This window comes from Pan paniscus, chromosome 19, assembly GCF_029289425.2.
Source record: "Pan paniscus chromosome 19, NHGRI_mPanPan1-v2.0_pri, whole genome shotgun sequence".
NCBI classification, from domain to species: Eukaryota; Metazoa; Chordata; class Mammalia; order Primates; family Hominidae; genus Pan; species Pan paniscus.
In genome coordinates, this window is record NC_073268.2 from 25,125,040 (window position 1) to 25,144,217 (window position 19,178).

The 19,178-nt window shown below is 42.1% G+C and overlaps 1 protein-coding gene across 2 annotated transcripts in view; it reads left to right on the forward strand.

Moving 5' to 3' along the window:
- Positions 1-19,178, forward strand: part of IKZF3 (IKAROS family zinc finger 3) — a 110,891-nt gene that overhangs the window by 38,067 nt on the left and 53,646 nt on the right. For both annotated transcript variants that reach the window (XM_055102095.3, XM_055102096.3), the window contains exon 3: positions 989-1,090. In XM_055102095.3, coding sequence (XP_054958070.1) covers positions 989-1,090 — 102 coding nt within the window. The remainder of the gene's footprint in view (positions 1-988; positions 1,091-19,178) is intronic.

Sequence of the window (19,178 nt, forward strand, 5' to 3'; positions counted from 1 at the left end):
TGAACTTTAATAACACTTTGTATTTCCTTTATTTAATCCTTTGTCTGAGCCTACCATGTGTTAGAGTTGTGGGCTTCTCTTATCTATATCTCAAAGTATGAGCTCCTTGAAGACATAATGACTTATTCATATCTGTAGCCTTGTCAACGTTCAGTAAATGTTCAAACAAATAAAGAAACTTGGGGTCCAATATGTTTTCCACAGAATCACATTTATAATGTGAACAGAAGGGAAAAACAGAATTTGGCATACAGAAAGCTTACAGATCTTCCTCCTAGGAAAGCATCTTTCCCAAATTAGGTTATGCCAGTGTTTGCACGCTTAGTATTTCTGGTCACTACTTTGTCATAAATAGCAATGGCATCCTACTGAATATCGTGAGATATACCAATGGACAGATAGTTTTTCTCCAGAAGGAACATGAGTGCCCTTTAACTCAGATGAAAGAAATATTCAAGAAAGTTGTGTGTATTCAGAGGGTACATGAACCCTGGGCATATCTCTTTTCTCTTTTTTTTTTTGTTTGAGATGAAGTCTCACTCTGTCACCCAGGCTGGAGTGCAGTGGTGCTATCTTGGCTCACTGCAACCTCCACCTCCCGAGTTCAAGTGATTCTCCTGCCTCAGCCTCCCGAGTAGCTGGGATTACAGGCATGCACCGCCATGCCCAACTAATTTTTGTATTTTTAGTAGAGATGGGGTTTCACCATGTTGGCCAGGCTGGTCTCGAACTCCTGACCTCAGGTGATCTGCCCATCTCGGCCTCCCAAAGTGCTGGGATTACAGGCGTGAGCCACTGCGAACCCTGGGCTTATTTCTAAACCTCAAGAGTTTTCATGTATATATCCCTTTTGGGTATGTGTGAAGGGGTACTATCTGTCACTAAAAGATTGTGTGAAGCTGAAAGTTAAATGGGGGTCTACTTAATACATATTTATAAAAATCCTTTAACGTTGAACCACATACTTAAAATTCCTTTTATCTTTTAGAAAGTGCAGCGGTTTCGAATGACTACAGTTTAACCAAATCTCATGAAATGGAAAATGTGGACAGTGGAGAAGGCCCAGCCAATGAAGATGAAGACATAGGAGGTGAGCCGTAGTGTGCAGACTAAACACTGATGCCTGTAGATATTGCTTAGGCTTAGTGTAGAGAAGAAATCAGCTCTCCAAGGAAAACTTGCAATTGTAGGTTTAGTTAGGAGTGATTCTGTTTTGTTAATTTCACAAATATTTGCATTTCATAGTTGTAGGTTATCAGCAAATTTTGAGAATTTAAGGTGCTTATCCAGTGTTCCAATTATATTAACTTCACTTAAAACATGATGTTTGACTATTTTCCATTATAAAAGTAATACATGTTTATTGTAGAAAGTTTGTCTGGGGTGTTTTCTGACACCAACAAACCAATTTTCCGGTTTTCCGACAATGACTTGGTGTCCAACAATTCAATTCAATTATTATTATTATTATTTTTTTGAGACGGAGTTTCACTTTGTCGCCCAGGCCAGAGTGCAGTGGCGCAATCTCGGCTCACTGCAACCTCCGCCTCCCATGTTTTAGTGATTCTCCTGCCTCAGTCTCCCAAATAGCCGAGATTACAGGCGCCCACCACCATGCCCGGCTAATTTTTGTATTTTTGTTAATAGAGACGGAGTTTTACCATGTTGGCCAGGCTGGCCAGGAACTCCTGACCTCAAGTGATTGCCAAACTCAGCCTTCCAAAGTCCTGGGATTACAGGCATGAACCACCATACCCAGCCCACTTCAATTCAATTCTGATTGTAATTCCTGATGTTTGCGTAGACCGCACAGGTTACAGGCTCAGTCTCACAGTACTGCACAGTACTCTCCCTACTTTAGACAACAGTCTCAAGTACCAGGTCCCCAGGTTACCTGCACTTTTGTCTGACTTAGCTACAAAATCGGGGACTCCCCTCCACATGTTTAATAATTTGCTAGGATGACTCACAGGACTTGTTACATAACTCATTTATTCATTCCTTTACTCTCAGCTACTCTTCCTCCTTCTTACTGTTTATGCCCAAACTTTCCCACCTTTGGGAGGAATATTAGGTTTGACCACTGCACTGGTCTAGATCGTAGGCAGCAATACTAGTCTAGCAAGCACCTCTCCCTCAGTCAGCTCCCATACATACAGGATAGGGTTACACAGGTACAGAACTAGTGGGCTATTTCTACCACTAGGCAATACATCTGCATTCAATGTTAACCCCAATTTTGCCAGATGGGGTAAAGGCACAGCCTGCCTCATCAGGCCCTTAGGAGTTCTGACATAAAGGTTTAAAGCTACGGTTACACTTTCTTGCTTTAGAAATCATCTCTGTTTCTGGCACTTGTAATTACAGTGCTGGTATTGCAACCACTGCATCTGGTAGGAAAGAGAAAGCTGATGTGACAATGTAGGGAAGGAAAAAAAGAATAGTCATCACACCAATATCCTCCTCTTTGGCAAGAATTGTATAGTCATATCAGCATCCTCCCCCACCTCCTCTTCCCTAATCCACCAGAAAAACAGAGGAATCTACCTAGTGGGAACACTCCCTTAGCTCATTTCAATGTGACCTCACACTTGTGCAAATGCATAAACCAACCCTTCACACCTATACCTTACCCTATTTTAGACAATCAGTGTTTCAATTGACTGGTCCAATTCTCTATCAAACTATTACTCTGAGGAGGATAGCTCTTTGCCCATTGTTTGACATTATGGGCTGTAAGTAGAGTGCTCCTTAGTCTAAAGAAATGTGGCTCAGCCATTCAAATTGGTGCAATATCTTCTGTTCTGGTTCTTTCGTGGTACTGACCATTTGTGTATACAACCAGGTAAGCAAAGCCCCTTCCAGAGTCTGTGTTTATCCCCGTCAAAAACAATTTATAGGTTGGGTGCAGTGGCTCACACCTGTAATCCCAGCACTTTGAGAGGCTGAAGCAGGAGGATCTCTTGAGCCCAGGAATTTGGGCCCAGCCTGGGCAACATGGTGAGGCCTCATCTCTATAAAAAAAAAATTATAATAATACAAATAAATTAGCCAGGTGTGGTGGTGTGTGCCTGTAGTCCCAGCTACTCAGGAGGCTAAGGCTGGAGGATCACTTGAGCCTGGGAGGTTGAGGCTGCAGTGAGCTGTGATCCTGCTACTGCACTCCAGCCTGGGCAACACAGTGAGATCCTGTCTCAAAAGAACAACAACAGGCCAGCCGTGGTGACTCACACCTGTAATCCCAGCACTTTGAGAGGCTGAGGCAGGTGGATCATTTGAGGTTGGGAGTTCGAGACCAGCCTGACCAACTGGTTAAACCCCATCTCTACTAAAAATACAAAAATTAGCCAGGTGTGGCAGTACTCACGTGTAATCCCAGCTACTGGGGAGGCTGAGGCAGGAGAATTGCTTGGACTCGGGAGGCAGAAGTTGCAGTGAGCCAAGATTGCACCACTGCACTCCAGCCTGGGTAACACAGTAAGACTCCATCTCAAAAAAAGAACAAAAACAAAAATGATTTGTAGCCCTTGGGACTACCAGCATTGGCTCTTCAATGCAATCCACTTGCCAACTATGTGTGGGGTCTTCCCCCTGGGGAATCTTCCCCATAGTCACCTACAGTAACTGTCTCTCTTATTGGCAGACATAATAGTTTGTTGCTATTTTGTGCCTCAGGGGGTCCAAGGGAAATATGTCCAAATTCAGCCCATCTTCTGCAGTGGCTGTAGCATCCCCCATCCTGTCTACTCATTTTATGGACCCACGTGCTCACCTCAAACACGCACACTGTGATACCTACTAATTGGTCCTGATCAGCTTCCAAATCTGGAAGGGGGGTCTTTTACTGAGCATTGACATGTCCTACTTTAATGCACCCCTCAAATTCCCATAGTGATTTCCACAGGGCTTTGTCCCATATGAGAGTCCCTTTAATATGCCAAGTTTCCATTGCACTCTTGCCTTACCACATGGCCAGGCTGTTGACCATTGCCCATGAATCAGAAACTGAAACATATGGGCATGTATCACTGTTCAGTTCTTCCATCACTTCTAGGAAAACAGCAGATTATTCAGCTCACCAAGCTGATTTGTTTTTACCTTCTTTAATTACAGTTGTGGTGTTCCAAACAGGATGTTGTCCATTTACCTTAAAACTACCATCCACAGCCAGGCATGGTGGCTTATGCCTGTAATCCTAACACTTTGGGAGGCCAAGGCAGGAGGATTGCTTGAGCTCAGGAGTTCAAGACCAACCTGGGCAATATAGTGAGACCTCGTCTCTACAAAACATTTAAAAATTAGCTAGGCATGGTGGCATATGCCTGTGGTCCCAGCTACTTGGGGGACTGAGGTGGTAGGATCGTTTGAGCCTGGGAGGTTGAGGCTGTAGTGAACCCTGATTGTGTCACTGCTCTCTAGGCTGGATGATAGAATGAGACCCTGTCTCAACAAACAAAAAAACTACCGTCCACAAATCAAGCATCTCTTTGTTGGTCAAAGACTACTTTATAGGGCACTGTCTAAGTGATGATAGAATCCAGCAGCTCCTCACATAGTTCCAAAGTCAATTGTAGGGGAAAAGAGGATCCCTGCCCCTGAGTATATCATCCTTTCATTCCCAAGGTACCATGATTCTCTATAAACTATTTCTATGTTATTATAGAACTCTTCTGGGCAATGCTCTCCCCATTAGAACACTTCTCTGACATCACCCAAGACTTCATTGATATTTTAGGTTTTAAAATTTTTTTTTGTCCTTCAATCATAAGAGCAATTTCAATTAATATTCAATAGCAGGCTAATAATTGCCCCTCAAATGGAAATTCTCTGGTCCAAAATCCAATTGTTGTCATTGCTGGAAAGTACTCACAGGTTTTTGCCATAAGCCATTACCCAATTCTCACACACCAAGCCTATATTTCACCTACCCTAAGTCATCCCAGGGCCAGATACCAGTCAACCAGAGACCGTCTCTATGCTTTAGAGCCCACCAGAATTATTAAAACTAGCCAATCCTAAACTGTTTACCCAGCCCTGCCTTGCCTTTTCCACAGAAACCCCAATTAAGGCTCTGACCTAAGGTTTTTCCTCATTCCTCTTTTCTGCCTCCTGACCAACACTGGTGCTTTCTCCTGTGATCTTGCATAGCACATAATAACCACCTCTCTGGGACCTGTGAATGTGATAAACTTCTTTCTGGGCCTTGTTCTAATTTTCTTTGTGTCCACACTGACTTTACCATATCATATCTGACATGTACATTCTTAAGACACCACTTAACCGTGGCATTTACCATGACCTGGTGTATTAGTCTGTTCTCATGCTGCTATGAAGAAATACCCAAGATTGGGCAATTTATAAAGAAAAGAGGTTTAATTGACTCACACTTCCACATGGATGGGGAAGCCTCAGAAAACTTACAATCATGGCAGAAGGCAGCTTTTCACAGGGTGGCAGGAGAGAACGAGTGCCAGCAGGGAAATGCCAGACACTTATGAAACCATCAGATCTTGGCCAGGTGCGGTGGCTCACACCTGTAATCCCAGCTCTTTGGGAGGCCGAGGCGGGAGGATCACGAGGTCAGGAGATCGAGATCATCCTGGCTAACATGGTGAAAACCTTTCTCTACTAAAAATACAAAAAATTAGCCAGGTGTGGTGGTGGGCACCTGTAGTCCCAGCTACTTGGGAGGCTGAGGCAGGAGAATTGCGTGAACCTGGGAGGCAGAGCTTGCAGTGAGCCAAGATCACGCCACTGCACTCCAGCCTGGGTGACAAAGCGAGACTCCGTCTCAAAAGGAAAAAAAAAAAAAAAAAAGCCATCAGATCTTATGAGAACTCACTCACTATCACGAGACCAACATGGGGGAAACCACCTCCATAATTCAATTACCCCATTATTCAATCCCACCGGGTCCTTCTCACAACACGTGGGGATAATGGGGGTTACAATTCAAGATGAGATTTGGGTAGGGACGCAGCTAAACCATATCATTCTGCCCTGGCCCCCATTCAAATCGCATGTCCTCATATTTCAAAACACAATCATGCCTCCCTAACAGTCCCCCAAAGTCTTAACTCATTCCAACATTAACCCAAAAGTCCAAGTCCAAAGTCTCATCTGAGACAAGGCAAGCCCCTTCTGCCTATAAGTCTGTAAAATCAAAAGCAAGTTAGTTACTTCCCAGATACAATGGGGGTACAGGCACTGGGTAAATATACCCATTCCAAATGGGAGATATTGGCCAAAACAAAGGGACTACAAGCCCCATGCAAGTCCGGAATCCAATAGGGCAGTCATTAAACCTTAAAGTTCCAAAATGATCTCCTTTGACTCCGTGTCTCACATCCACGTCATGCTGATGCAAGAGGTGGGCTCCCATGGCTTTGGGCAGCTCCGCCCCTGTGGCTTTGCAGGGTACAGCCCCCTTCCCAGCTGCTTTCACGGGCTGGCGTTGAGTGTCTTGCAGCTTTTCCAGGTGCACGACACAAGCTGTCAATGGATCTACCCTTCTGGGGTCTGGAGGATGGTGGCCCTCTTCTAACAGCTCCACTACACGGTGTTCCAGTGGGGACTCTGCATGGGGGGTTTTACCCTACATATCCCTTCTGCACTGCCCTAGCAGAGGTTCTCCATGAGGGCTCCACCCCTGTAGCAAACTTCTGTCTGGACATCCAGATGTTTTCATACATCCTCTGAAATCTAAGCAGAGGTTCCCAAAACTCAATTCTTGACTTCCATGCACCCATAGGCTCAACATCACATGGAAGCAGCCAAGGCTTGGGGCTTGTACTCTCTGAAGCAACAGCCTGAGCTGTACCTTTGCCGCTTTTAGATGCAGCTGGAGCAGCTGGGACACAGAGCACCATGTCCTGAGCCTGCACAGAACAGGGTGACCCTGGACCCAGCCCAGGAAACCATTTTTGCCTCCTAGACCTTTGGGCCTGTGATGGGAGGGGCTGCTGTGAAGGTCTCTGATATGCCCTGGAGACATTTTCCCCATTGTCTTTGTAATTAACATTAGGCACCTCATTACTTATGCAAATTTATGCAGCTGGTTTGAATTTCTCCTCAAAATGGGTTTTTCTTTTCTAGCACATTGTCAGGCTGCAAATTTTCCAAACTTTTATGCCCTGCTTCCTCTTGAACGCTTTGCTGCTTAGAAATTTCTTCCACCAGATACCTTAAATCATCTCTCTCAAGTTCAAAGTTCCATAGATCTCTAGGGCAGGGGCAAAATACTGCCAGTCTCTTTGCTGAAGCATAGCAAAAGTTACCTTTGCTCCAGTTCCCAAGCAGTTCCTCATCTCCATCTGAGACCACCTCAGCCTGGACTTCATTGTCCATATCACTGTCAGCATTTTGGTCGAAACCATTCAACAAGTCTCTAGGAAGTTCCAAGCTTTCCCACATCTTCCTGTCTTCTGAACCCTCCAAGTCTCTAGGAAGTTCCAAACTTTCCCACATTTTTCTGTCTTCTTCTGAGCCCTCCAAACTGTTCCAACCTCTGTCTTTTACCCAGTTCCAAAGTTGCTTCCACATTTTTGGGTATCTTTATAGCAGCACCCCACTCTCTGTGGTGCCAATATACTGAATTAGTCCACTCTCACACTGCTATGAAGAAATACCCAGCTGGGCACAGTGGCTCATGCCTATAATCCCAGCACTTTGGGAGGCCGAGGCAGGCAGATCATGAGGTCAGGAGATCGAGACCATCTTGGCTAACATGGTGAAACCCTGTCTCTACTAAAAATACAAAAAATTAGCTGGGCATGGTGGTGGGCACCTGTAGTCCCAGCTACTCAGGAGGCTGAGGCAGGAGAATGGTGTGAACCCGGGAGGCGGAGCTTGCAGTGAGCCAAGATCGCGCCACTGCACTCCAGGCTGGGCAACAGAGCAAGACTCCATCTCAAAAAAAAAAAAAAAAAGAAAGAAATACCCAAGACTGGGTAATTTATAAAGAAGAAAAGAAGTTTAATTGACTCACAGTTCTGCATGGCTGGGGAGGCCTCAGGAAACTTACAATCATGGCAGAAAGTACCTCTTCACAGGGTGGCAGAAGAGAGAGTGAGTGCCAGAGGGGAAATATCGGATACTCATTAAACCATCAGATCTTGTGAGAACTCACTCACTGTCACGAGAACAGCATGGGGGAAACCACCTCCATGATTCATTTACCTCCCACTGGGTCCCTCCTATGACATGGGATTATGGGCTTACAATTCAAGATGAGATTTGGGTGGGGACAAACCCAAATCATATCACCAAACCATATCAGCCAAACCATATCACCTGGGTAATGGGCATATTCAATGTGTGAATCTTGATTATCACAAAGCCAGTTCCACATGGCTTGCATATGAAGCATATCAGCTGCTTCATCTGGGGTATTCCAGTTGGCATTGAAAGGGGAAGTCAGATAGTTCCCTTTCTCAGGGTAAATAGACCTTATAATGGCTCTTATCTGGTCCCCCAGGTCAGCTGTTCCCTTAGGAATGACCTGCTGTGTGTCTGGATCATGTGTAGCCATCTGTGATTGTTCCATAGTGAGCTGTGGATCCTATATAAACCCAAACATGCTCTTCCACTCTGAAGCATTTAAAAGCCAAGATACTGCCCCTAAATTATTTATTCTTACAATTCATTTTAGTCAAAATTCTTTAGGAAGCTGATGGTACTGATCTACAAAATAAAGTAACTCTTTCACACTATACCCCCTGGTTTCAGTAGTTTCTTGGTTTTGCCCTCCCCTACCTGGACTCTCTTTTTGGTGACCAGAGATCTTAGAGGTATTTTCTGTTGTTCCCACATTTTTCCATTAGAGGCAGCTTTGGGTCTAGCATCCGAAGTTCAGGCCCACCAGAATCTGAGCGTGGTTCAGCATCAAGGTCCAACCCAACACTCTTTTTAACTTTCATTTTAGCTGTTGCAGATAACAATAACCACTGGATTGTGTATTTCACTTTTTTCTTATTAGTTTGCATTTCCTGAAGCATTCAGTGAACCAGCTCCCCAGGAGATGGGTTCATCTTTAAATTTCACTGGTAACTTTTACCTTTAGTAACTGATCACAGCCCCTTTGCTGCTCCATAGGTGACTATATGGCCACTCAGGAATCAAAATTTCCTCATCCCCTACCCTTTTATTTTATCCTTCCAAACCACATGTTTCTGTGAGCCTGGGCTGATGTAGCAAATCCCACTCCAATTCTGGGGTGTTTTCCATCCACAACCAAATCTCTAGGCAATTCCATTGTTGGGTGTCCAACAATTCAATTCAATTCTGATACTAACTCTGAGAATTAGTACAGACCACACAGGTTAAGGGCTCAGTCCCACAGACCGCCCCTACTTCAGACACCAGTCTCAAGTGCCAGGCCCTCAGGTGACCCACACTTCTTCCAACTTGGGCAAATTTGAGTGTTCCCACATCCTTCCTCAGGTTTAGTAATTTTCTGGAATGACCCGCAGAGCTCAAAAAGTTTCTTTACTTATCATTACCAGTTTATTATAAAAGATACAACTCAGGAACAGCCAAATGGAAGGGAGGCATAGAGCAAGGAAGGGGTGACATGGAGCTTCCATACTTTCTCTGGGCATGCCACACCCCCAGCTCCTGAAGCTCTCTGAATCTTGTAGTTCAAGAACGTTTATAGGACTCAATCTCCAGCTCCCTTTCCTCTCTCTTCTTCCCTGAGGTCACTGGGTGGGGCTGAAAGGTCCAACGCTCTAATTACCAGGTCCTTCTGGTGAACAGCTCCATCCTGAGGCTGTCTAGTGGCCCCAGCCTCAGCTACCTCATTAGCATAATCTAAGGTGCTATTGAAAGGGGCTTGTTATGAATACAAAAGATACTCCTGTCCCTGCTACTTAGAAGCTGAGGCAGGAGGATCTAGTGAGAAAAACAAAACAAAACAAAACAATACTCCTATCACTTAGGAAATTCCAAGGGCTTAGAAGTTCTGTGCTTGATCCTGGGAGCAGGAACAAAGACCAAATATGTTTTTGTATTATACCACAGTTTGGAAAGTTCATTGAAATAGAAAGAAAAAAGAAAACCCCACCTCTATCCTACCACCCAAAGATAGTCTCTAATAGCATTACAGAGTACTTACTTCCAGGCTTTTTTGTGAGTTTTGAGCATTATATTCACATTAATATTGCTCACATTTTATGGTAATATTTATGTTGATAAATCTAATCACTTTTGCTTTATGAATGTTACTCTGTTACTCAGATCTCATCTTAAATGTCATTTCTTCAGAAAAGCTTTTCCTGACAATTCAGTCACTATTTTAACACAGCCCTATTTTAATTCATCGCATGACACTGAACACAGACAACTTTGGAGTTTTGTTTAGTGTCTACTCTCCTTCCAGCCTTCTTGGGCTATTTTTTTCCTTGCTAGGTATTTACAGTACCTAGAACAGTACCTGGCCCTACTGTGGTAGGTGTGCAATAAATATTTGTTGAGTAAGTGACTAAATGAAAGCCCTAGGTCAGTTATATGTGTGTATACATGAGTTTCTTAAAGGAAGAAAAGAAAATAGGCTGGGCGCAGTGGCTTGGCTCACGCCTGTAATCCCAATACTTTGAGAGGCCAAGGTGGGCGGATTTTTCTGGAGGTCAGGAGTTCGAGACCAGCCTGGGCAACATGGTAAAACCCCATCTCTACAAAAAAAAATTTTTTTTTAAATTAGCTTTGTGTGTGCCTGTAGTCCCAGCTACTTGGGAGGCTGAGGTGGGAGGATCACTTGAGCCCAGGAGGCAGAGGTTGCAGTGAGCCAAGATTACACCACTGCACTCCAGCCTGGACAATAGAGTGAGACTCCTTCTCAAGAAAAGAAAATCATTTCTCAGAGTCTTTTTCTTTTGTCTTAAATTTCTTAAGAGACCAAGAAATTGAGTTATTTGTCTAAAACTTCTGAGATTCAAATCACAGCTTCAACTAACATTCCAGCTGTACTGAGCTATACATTAATTTGTACCAGTTTTTAACCACAGAGACAGAAAAATGCTGCCTGGCACAGGATGTGGTCATTTGTGCTGAGGAAAGGCATATGATGTTGTATCAGCTTCGTGCAACTTCTTGAAGGTGACATCCATGGAGTCTCACTCAGAATGAGGCAAATGATAGCTGTGCCTGTGGCTTGTTTTTTTTCTGAGTTACAGTTTCTGAGTTCTAGTAGGTAATACCATTAAATTTGTAGTTGAAATAGTGATCCCTATGCCACTGTTGGTTTGGGAATTTATAATTTATGTTATAAATTTACTTTGGGTTCAGGGGTAGCCTATGAGTTTTATATTTTCAGATAGTTTGTGGTAAAAAAAAAAACAGATTAAATACTCAAACATAAACAAGAAACCAATAATTTCCATTCAACAATAGGAATTTAAAATAAATATTGTAAAAACCCAAGTGGTGAAGCACCTTGTTAGGAACCCGTACAATAGTATCGCCTTACCTCCAACTACATGTCAATGGGTTAATAGGATGTTTGTGTAAAGAAATTATTTTTCTCAGTTGCTAGGGGTCTAGGAGTGTCATGCAGTTCTTGATAGAGAATAGAAGATATGATCAATCACTCTAAATAATTTGGGAAAGAGAAAAGAAACAGTTATTTACTTTAAGCTTCATTCAGAAAGAAATGAATACGCTAATTTTGTTGTTGTTTTGTTTTTGTTGTTGCTCTGTTGCCCAGGCTGGAGTGCGGTGGTGCGAGCTCAGCTCACTGCAAACTCCGCCTCCTAATTTCAAGTGATTCTCGTGCCTCAGCCTCCTGAGTAGCTGGGACTACAGGCATGTGCCATCATGCCTGGCTAATTTTTATATTTTTAGGAGAGACGGGGTTTTACCATCTCTACTAGATGGCCAGACTGGTCTCAAACTCCTGACCTCAAGTGATCTGCCCACCTCAGCCTCCCGAAGTGCTAGGATTACACCACTCCTGGCCTGAGTAGGCTAATTTTAACGTTGAAAGATCATTCCATTATTTTTTGATTAATCTGCAAACAGATTATAGTAGTCCCCCTTCTCTGCGGTTTCACTTTCTGCAGTTTCAGTTCCATGGTCAACCATGATCCCAAAATAGGTGAGTTCAGTACAATAAAATATTTTGAGAGACAGTCAACAATTATGTACCTTTTATTATAGTATAGTGTTGTAATTGTTCTATTTTATTGTTATTGTTACTAATTTCTTACTGTGCCAGATTTATAAATTAAAACTTTATCATAGGTATGTATGTATAGGAAAAAACATAGTATTCAGTCATATACCACATAACGTTTGGGTCAATGATGAACTGCAAAAACAGTGGTGGTCTCATAAGTTAAGACCTATTTTTACTGTATCTTTTCTAAGTTTAGATATACAAATACTTACCATTGTGTTACAGTTGCCTACAGTATTCAGTACAGTAACATGCTGTACCCATAACATGCTGTACAGTCTAAGAGCAATAGGCTGTACCATATACCCGAGGTTTGTAGTAGGCCATACTGTCTAGGTTTGTATAAATACAGTGTGCTCTATAATGTTTGCATAATGATGAAATCACCTAATGATCCACTGCTTAGAATGCATCCCATCGTTAAGGAGCATGTGACTGTATATAGGGTTTGGTACCATCTGCAATTTCAGACATCCGCTGGAGGTCTTGGAAAGTATCCTCTGTGAATAAGGGGGGACTACTCTACTGTACTATTAACACTGGCACTTAATCTGGGTCATATATGTTTGGAAAAGGTGGTTACCAGGACCCTGCTTTTATAAAATATATAATATGATCAGTATGTATAAATTATACATGCTAAATTATAAAAGTAATAGAATGTAAAAACAGCATTGCCCGATAGAAGTTATACCTACTGCATAATAAGGTACCACTGCCATATGCAGCACAGGAAAACATTAAGACTAGAGTTAGGCCCGGTACTGTGACACAAGCCTGTAGTCCCAGCTACTCAAGAGGCTGAGGCAGGAGGATCACTTGAGCCCAGGCATTTGAAGCTGTTGTGCATCATGATTACACCTATGAATAGCCAGTGCACTCCAGCCTGGGCAATATAGCAAGACTCCATCTATAAAAAAAGAAGACTAGAATTAGAATTATACTTTTAAAGGTAATTAGGGGAATTTAGCTACAATGTAATAATTATTTTAAAATGTTAGAGAATTCTATTCTGTTTAAGTTTAATGGCAGCATTTATTTTTTAATGTCATTTGAAAGATTTTAGGAACCAAAGACTTGTCTGGAGTGTTTAAAATTCAGAATAATTGCAATCATGTTTAATGTATATGTTAAAAAATGAAATATCGTGTGCATCTTTATAAGCTTCCAGTTCTTAGAAAATTGTTTTATAGAAAATTTCACACCCTGATGGAAACACTCACTTTATTTTTTCTCTTGCGGAAAGACAGACTAATTTCTAGGGGAAAAGGCTTTACCCAACTAGAGTAAGTTTGGAAAACAAAACAAAAATACTTGGAAAAAACTTTAAAAAACTATTAATATTGGCCAGGCATGGTGGCTCACGCCTGTAATCCCAGCACTTTGGGAGGCCCAGGCAGGCAGATCGCCTGAGGTTAGGAGTTGAAGGCCAGCCTGGCCAACATGGTGAAACCCCGTCTCTACTAAAAATACAAAAATTAGCTGGGCGTGGTGGCGCATGCCTGTAATCCCAGCTACTCGGGAGGCTGAGGTGGGAGAATCTTCTGAGCCTGGGAGGCGGAGGTTCCAGCAATGAGCTGAGATCGTGCTCAAGCCTGGGCGACGGAGCGAGACTCTGTCTCAAAAAAACAAAAACAAAACAAACAAAAGTATTAACTTTGAACATAAATACGCTTGCTTGTGATCTCACAGACATTGTGGTAATTTTTTACAGTATATTCCCAGGAGCCTAGTGCAGGTATTGGCAAACTTTTTCTGTAAAGGACCAGATAGTAAATATCTTAGGCTTTGTGGGCTATACAATCTCTGTTGCATCTTCTCAACTCTGCCATTGCAAGGTAAGACAACTGTAGAAGATACATAAATGAATGTCAGTGGCTTTGTACCAATAAAACTTTATTTACAAAAATAGGCAGTGGGTTGGATTTGACCTGCAGGCCATAATTCCCTTACTCCTAACCTAGTGTATACATTTATTGTATGATGAGTTAAGGAAAGATTTGGCACTTGAAAGGAACATTGTTTGTGTAACCATTTCAAAAGGGCATCAGTGAGGATTCTAACACTATTATTTTAAAAATCAGAAAAATATATATCACTAACAGCTTTTTATCACATGCATGTATAGTTGATATAGCTCTATTTACATAAATTAATTAGACATAAATAAAACCATATGTAGACTAAATGTTGTGTTACCATTTAGTTGGTTTTCTCCTTTATTCCTGAAAATTTAAATCTAACAAGCACTGGCAAATATTTACATCAACTCAAGTTTATTTCCTCCAGGAGGCCTTTTTATACTATCCCACCTCCCACAGTGTGGTCTCAGAGCTGAATTTTTAAGAGTATGTTTAGTTAGTACTTATTTAAACACGTAATTATATTCTGTTCGAAATTGTTTGTGCATGACAAGGTTTCACCTCATTATATCATAAACTTTTTGAAAAAAGAAGCCCTAACCTATATTTACATCTTTCTAAGAATACTTACCTATGAAGTGATATAATCCAACCAGTTTGGAAAGCAGAAGAAATGAAGAAATTCAGAGTTCTTTTTCTAGCCTGCTCATTCACTCTTATGAACAATTATTATTTCTCTTCCTCTTAGTGACCAACTGTAACTATCTTCAGACTGATCTTGAGCCATAGGAAATAACCCAGAGATCCCCAAGTCTTTATTTTTGTTTAGCATCCAATGAGTGCTGGGAATATCACAGCCACTTTACTGAATACAAAAGATTTGGGACCTTCTACTTGGATCTAAAATGTCAGCAAGATACTGTGATGTCAAAAGCAAGAGTTAAAACAATTTTATAATATATCATGAGAAAGAATATTATTGTTGCTTATATCTTGGCCTATGATCACAGAGCAACTAAAAAATAAAAACCTCTGAGTATCAAGGCTAGAGGGAAGATGTGTTTCATGCTAGTGTACTGAGGGATATCAACTAGGTAGAGATAAGACTCGAGATGGTGGAATGTCATCCCAGCAAGGCAATTGTCATGCACAAACAATTTCAGAGAGAATGTAATTAGGTGCTTAAATTAGTGGAAAAGACATGGCCTTAAGGCCTGAACGACTGAAATAGAACTCTTGCGACTTTTTGTTTCAGTCCTTCTTCCTCTGAAATTGGATTCCCGTCTTTGCCATTTCCCACTTAGAAAATAGAAGGAAAGGTTCTGTCATGAGCATGTATATGTTATGAGGGTATGATGCATTTGCCGATAGTATTTTTTCCTCTTTGAATAGCTGAGGAATAAAAGTTGGGCTACTGACCCCCTGTATTTAACACTCTACTGGCCCCCTATTTTTCAGCAGCCCCCATCATCCACTATCTCTATTTACACAAGCCATTTGTTCTGGAGCTGCTGTAGGGGTAAAAAGTACACACGATACCTCGATACCCATCAACACTAGCTGTTTACCCTGCCTGAGTTGCACATTTACCCTCTGTCTTAGTTTTCCAGGGCTTCCATAATAAATTACCACAAACTGGGTGACAAAACACCAGTTTGTCACAAAGCAACAGAAATTTTTTACTATTCTGGAGGGTAGAAGTTCAAAATTAAGATGTCAGCAAGACCATGGGAAGGGCCTAGGGAAGAATTCTTTTTTGCCTCTTTCTGGCTTCTGGTGACTTCCAGCAATGCCTGGTGTTCCTTGGTCGTGGCAGCATAACTCTAATCTCTGCCTCCATTGTCACATGGGCTTCATCTCTGTGGGCATCTCCTGTTTCTCTCCTCCTCTAGGGAGACTAGTCATTGGATTTAGGGCCTACCCTAATCCAGTGTGACCTCATCTTAACTAATTACATCTACTATGACGATATTTCCAAATAAAGTCACATTCTGAGGTTCCAGGAGGACATGAATTTAGGAGGGACACTATTCAACACAGTACACCCTTCATCTCCTGGCTCTGTAACTAAATATCAAATAGACCCAATACCCATCATGAAATAGATTTCTTTTTTAATTAATTGTGCAGTGGTGATCAATCAGTGTATGTATTTAATTACTTCCATTCTGTACAAGCTATGGGTCTTGCCTGATTCCAAGAGAAAAGTTGAATTTGATCATTTTTGAAAGGTCTTACATTTTCTCCATTGTGACATCTTGTGCAGTGTAGATGCTTAGATCAAAGATAAGAACTTTAATTAGAAAGCTTGCTGAAAAAAATAATTCTTCTTCCCCTTAGGAGAAATAACTCCCATCTTCAGTAGCTTCCCATGGCATAGTCTCAGTCCCTTTTGAGGTGTACAACTCTTTGGTGCTTAGAAGAAGTACAAACTACTTTGATGCTTCTGAAAGGGGAAAAAAATTAAGCCACATGTGTGGTTTATGGATGCTAATTACCGCCACATTTAGATGTGTGAAGAAGGGTGGCTGGAGCGAGCTGGGAGAGACCGCGTGAGCCTCGCTTAGGCACTCGCTGAGGCTCCCGCGGTACTGCTCAGTACACGCAAATATATGCTTCAAAAGGAAGTGCCGTTTTTTATCAAAATATTACATCTCTCAAGCCCAGATCAAGACCTGTCACTCATGGGATGCAGGGGTTATCTTACAAAATCAGCAGTGCTGTGCTGCAGAAGTTCACTCACAGGGGATTTCTGTAAGTGCTTACCATGGGCAGAGCTTTACAGCTTGTACTGTGTCAAACGGGTAAGTTCTGTTGATGATAAAACCAAGACATCTCTCCCTGAATCTTTTTTTTTTTTTAATCACGCTGTCACCCAGGCTGGAGTGCAGTGGCACGATCTCGGCTCACTGCAGCCCCAACCTCCCAGGCTCAAGTGATCCTCCCACCCGAGACTCCAGAGTAGCTGTGACTACAGTTGCATGCCACCATGCATGGCTATTTTTTTTTTTCTGTAGATACGGGGTCTCGCTATGTTGCCCAGGCTAGTCTCAAACTTTTGGACTCAATCAATCCTCCTGCCTTGGCTTCCCAAAGTGCTGGGATTACAGGTGTGAGCCACTGTGCCTGGCCGTTGAAACTTTTTAACAGAAAACATCTCTGGATTTTCTTTTCTTCTTTTTTTTTTTTTTCATAACTAAGCTGCGTAGCACAGCAAACTAAAAGGAATGTGTAGGAAGATATTTGACATCTGCCAAAGAGCCACAGACAGTTGCAATGGTTAACAGAAAAATGGGGCTGCCCACTGTCCTTAGTGGATCCTCTGGAGAGTTTTCTCCCTTCTTTTTATTTATTTATTTATTTATTTATTTATTTATTTATTTATTTATTTTTTGAGATGGAGTCTTGCTCTGTCGCCCAGGCTGGAGTGCAGTGGTGCGAACTGGGCTCCCTGCAAGCTCCACCTCCCGGGTTCACGCCATTCTTCCACCTCAGCCTCTAAAGTAGCTGGGACTACAGGCGCCCGCCACCACGCCCGGCTAATTTTACTTTTGTATTTTTAGTAGACACGGGGTTTCACTGTGTTAGCCAAGATGGTCTTGATCTCCTGACCTCGTGATTTGCCCACCTCGGCCTCCCAAAGTTCTGGGATTACAGGCGTGAGCCACTTCGCCCTGCCTCTTTTTGCATTCTTTGTCTGTTAAGCAGTAGTGTTGGTGCCTCCTTCCAGCTGGATTAAGAGAACGCATGAAACACCCTTATGTGCCTGCTAACTTTCATAGCAGCTTTTCTTGCCAAGTGAGTTCTGCTTCTCAAATAAACTTTGGCACCAGGCACGGTGACCCGAGCCATTGTGTACCTTGGTGCCATTTGATAGCTAGAGGAAGGTACCCTGATGAGGGATAAATGAGGAGTCCCAGTGGTGTGCCAGAATCAGCTCATAGCTGCTTGTTAAATTTTCAACAATTTTGTATGCTGGCTGACTCCATGATGGTAGCTTGAAATTGGCCATGGTGGAGTATTTATACCACTGAAATCAGCAAATGCCACAAATAAGCCCTTCCCCCATCCTGAGCTGGTTGTTAAGCAATTACCAGAACACCACTGGACTGAAGACTGAACAAAATCCTGTCCTGGCTCATCAGAACTATCAAATTTTTTGTAATTTGTCAGCCCAAAGGGATTTTGGGTTTTGGGTGTTCTGTTTTGTTTTTGTTTTTGTGTTGTAGTTTGCATGAAAGAGAATAGTGTCGGAGACAAGAAGAGTACATGAGCTCTCTCCACAACATAGTAGATGGGATCCCGAAATTTTATCTTGTAAAATATGGGGGTCATATTATTGCAAGTAAATGAAATATAGTAGGTGGTTTTGTGTTTTGTTTTGTTTTTAATATACTGTTACAAAAAGCACAAAGCAATGACAGTGAAGTTTAAACTGGACACAATTGTAAACCTTAAAAGACCCAAATGATCTTGAAGCAATTACTTCCTATCCATTCCCATAAGAACTTTAGCTTGCTCTTGTCTGAGAAGTGGGCAAGGGTAGACAACTGGAGGCAATCAGCAATCCTTTTACATCCAAATTTGTACACATTGTATTGTGGCAGGGTGTTATTGTACTTGATTGTGTCCCAAAGACATGGCAAGAACCGTCTTTTATAGTTGTGTTCTTTTGTGCCAAAGTTCTGGGAATATAGTAAATGCTCAGTGTTTATCCATTTTTCTTTCTGCCTTTCCATCCAACCATCCATTCATCCATTTATCCCCTGCAGTGTTCACAAGTGCTCACTAAATAATTATTGGTTCATTAACTAAAGTGAAGAACAGCATGTGAGTACATTTTGGCATTGGGGTCTTTTATTTTAGTAGTGTTCTTCGAATGCTGGGAAAACTTTCCAAGGATTGCATGGGATAATTTTAAGAGAATCAATTTCCAGGTCCACAACTTCAGTATATTCTCTGCCCTTCTTCCTAAAACTGATCTGCCTAGAAGACTGCTGCCATTGAGCTTGCTTGCTTTTTCTTTTCTTTATTTCTTTCTTTCTTTCTTTCTTCCTTCCTTCCTTCCTTTCCTTCCTTCCTTCCTTTTCTTCCTTCCTTCTTTCTTTCCCTTTCTTTCTTTCTTTCCTTCTCTCTCTCTCTTT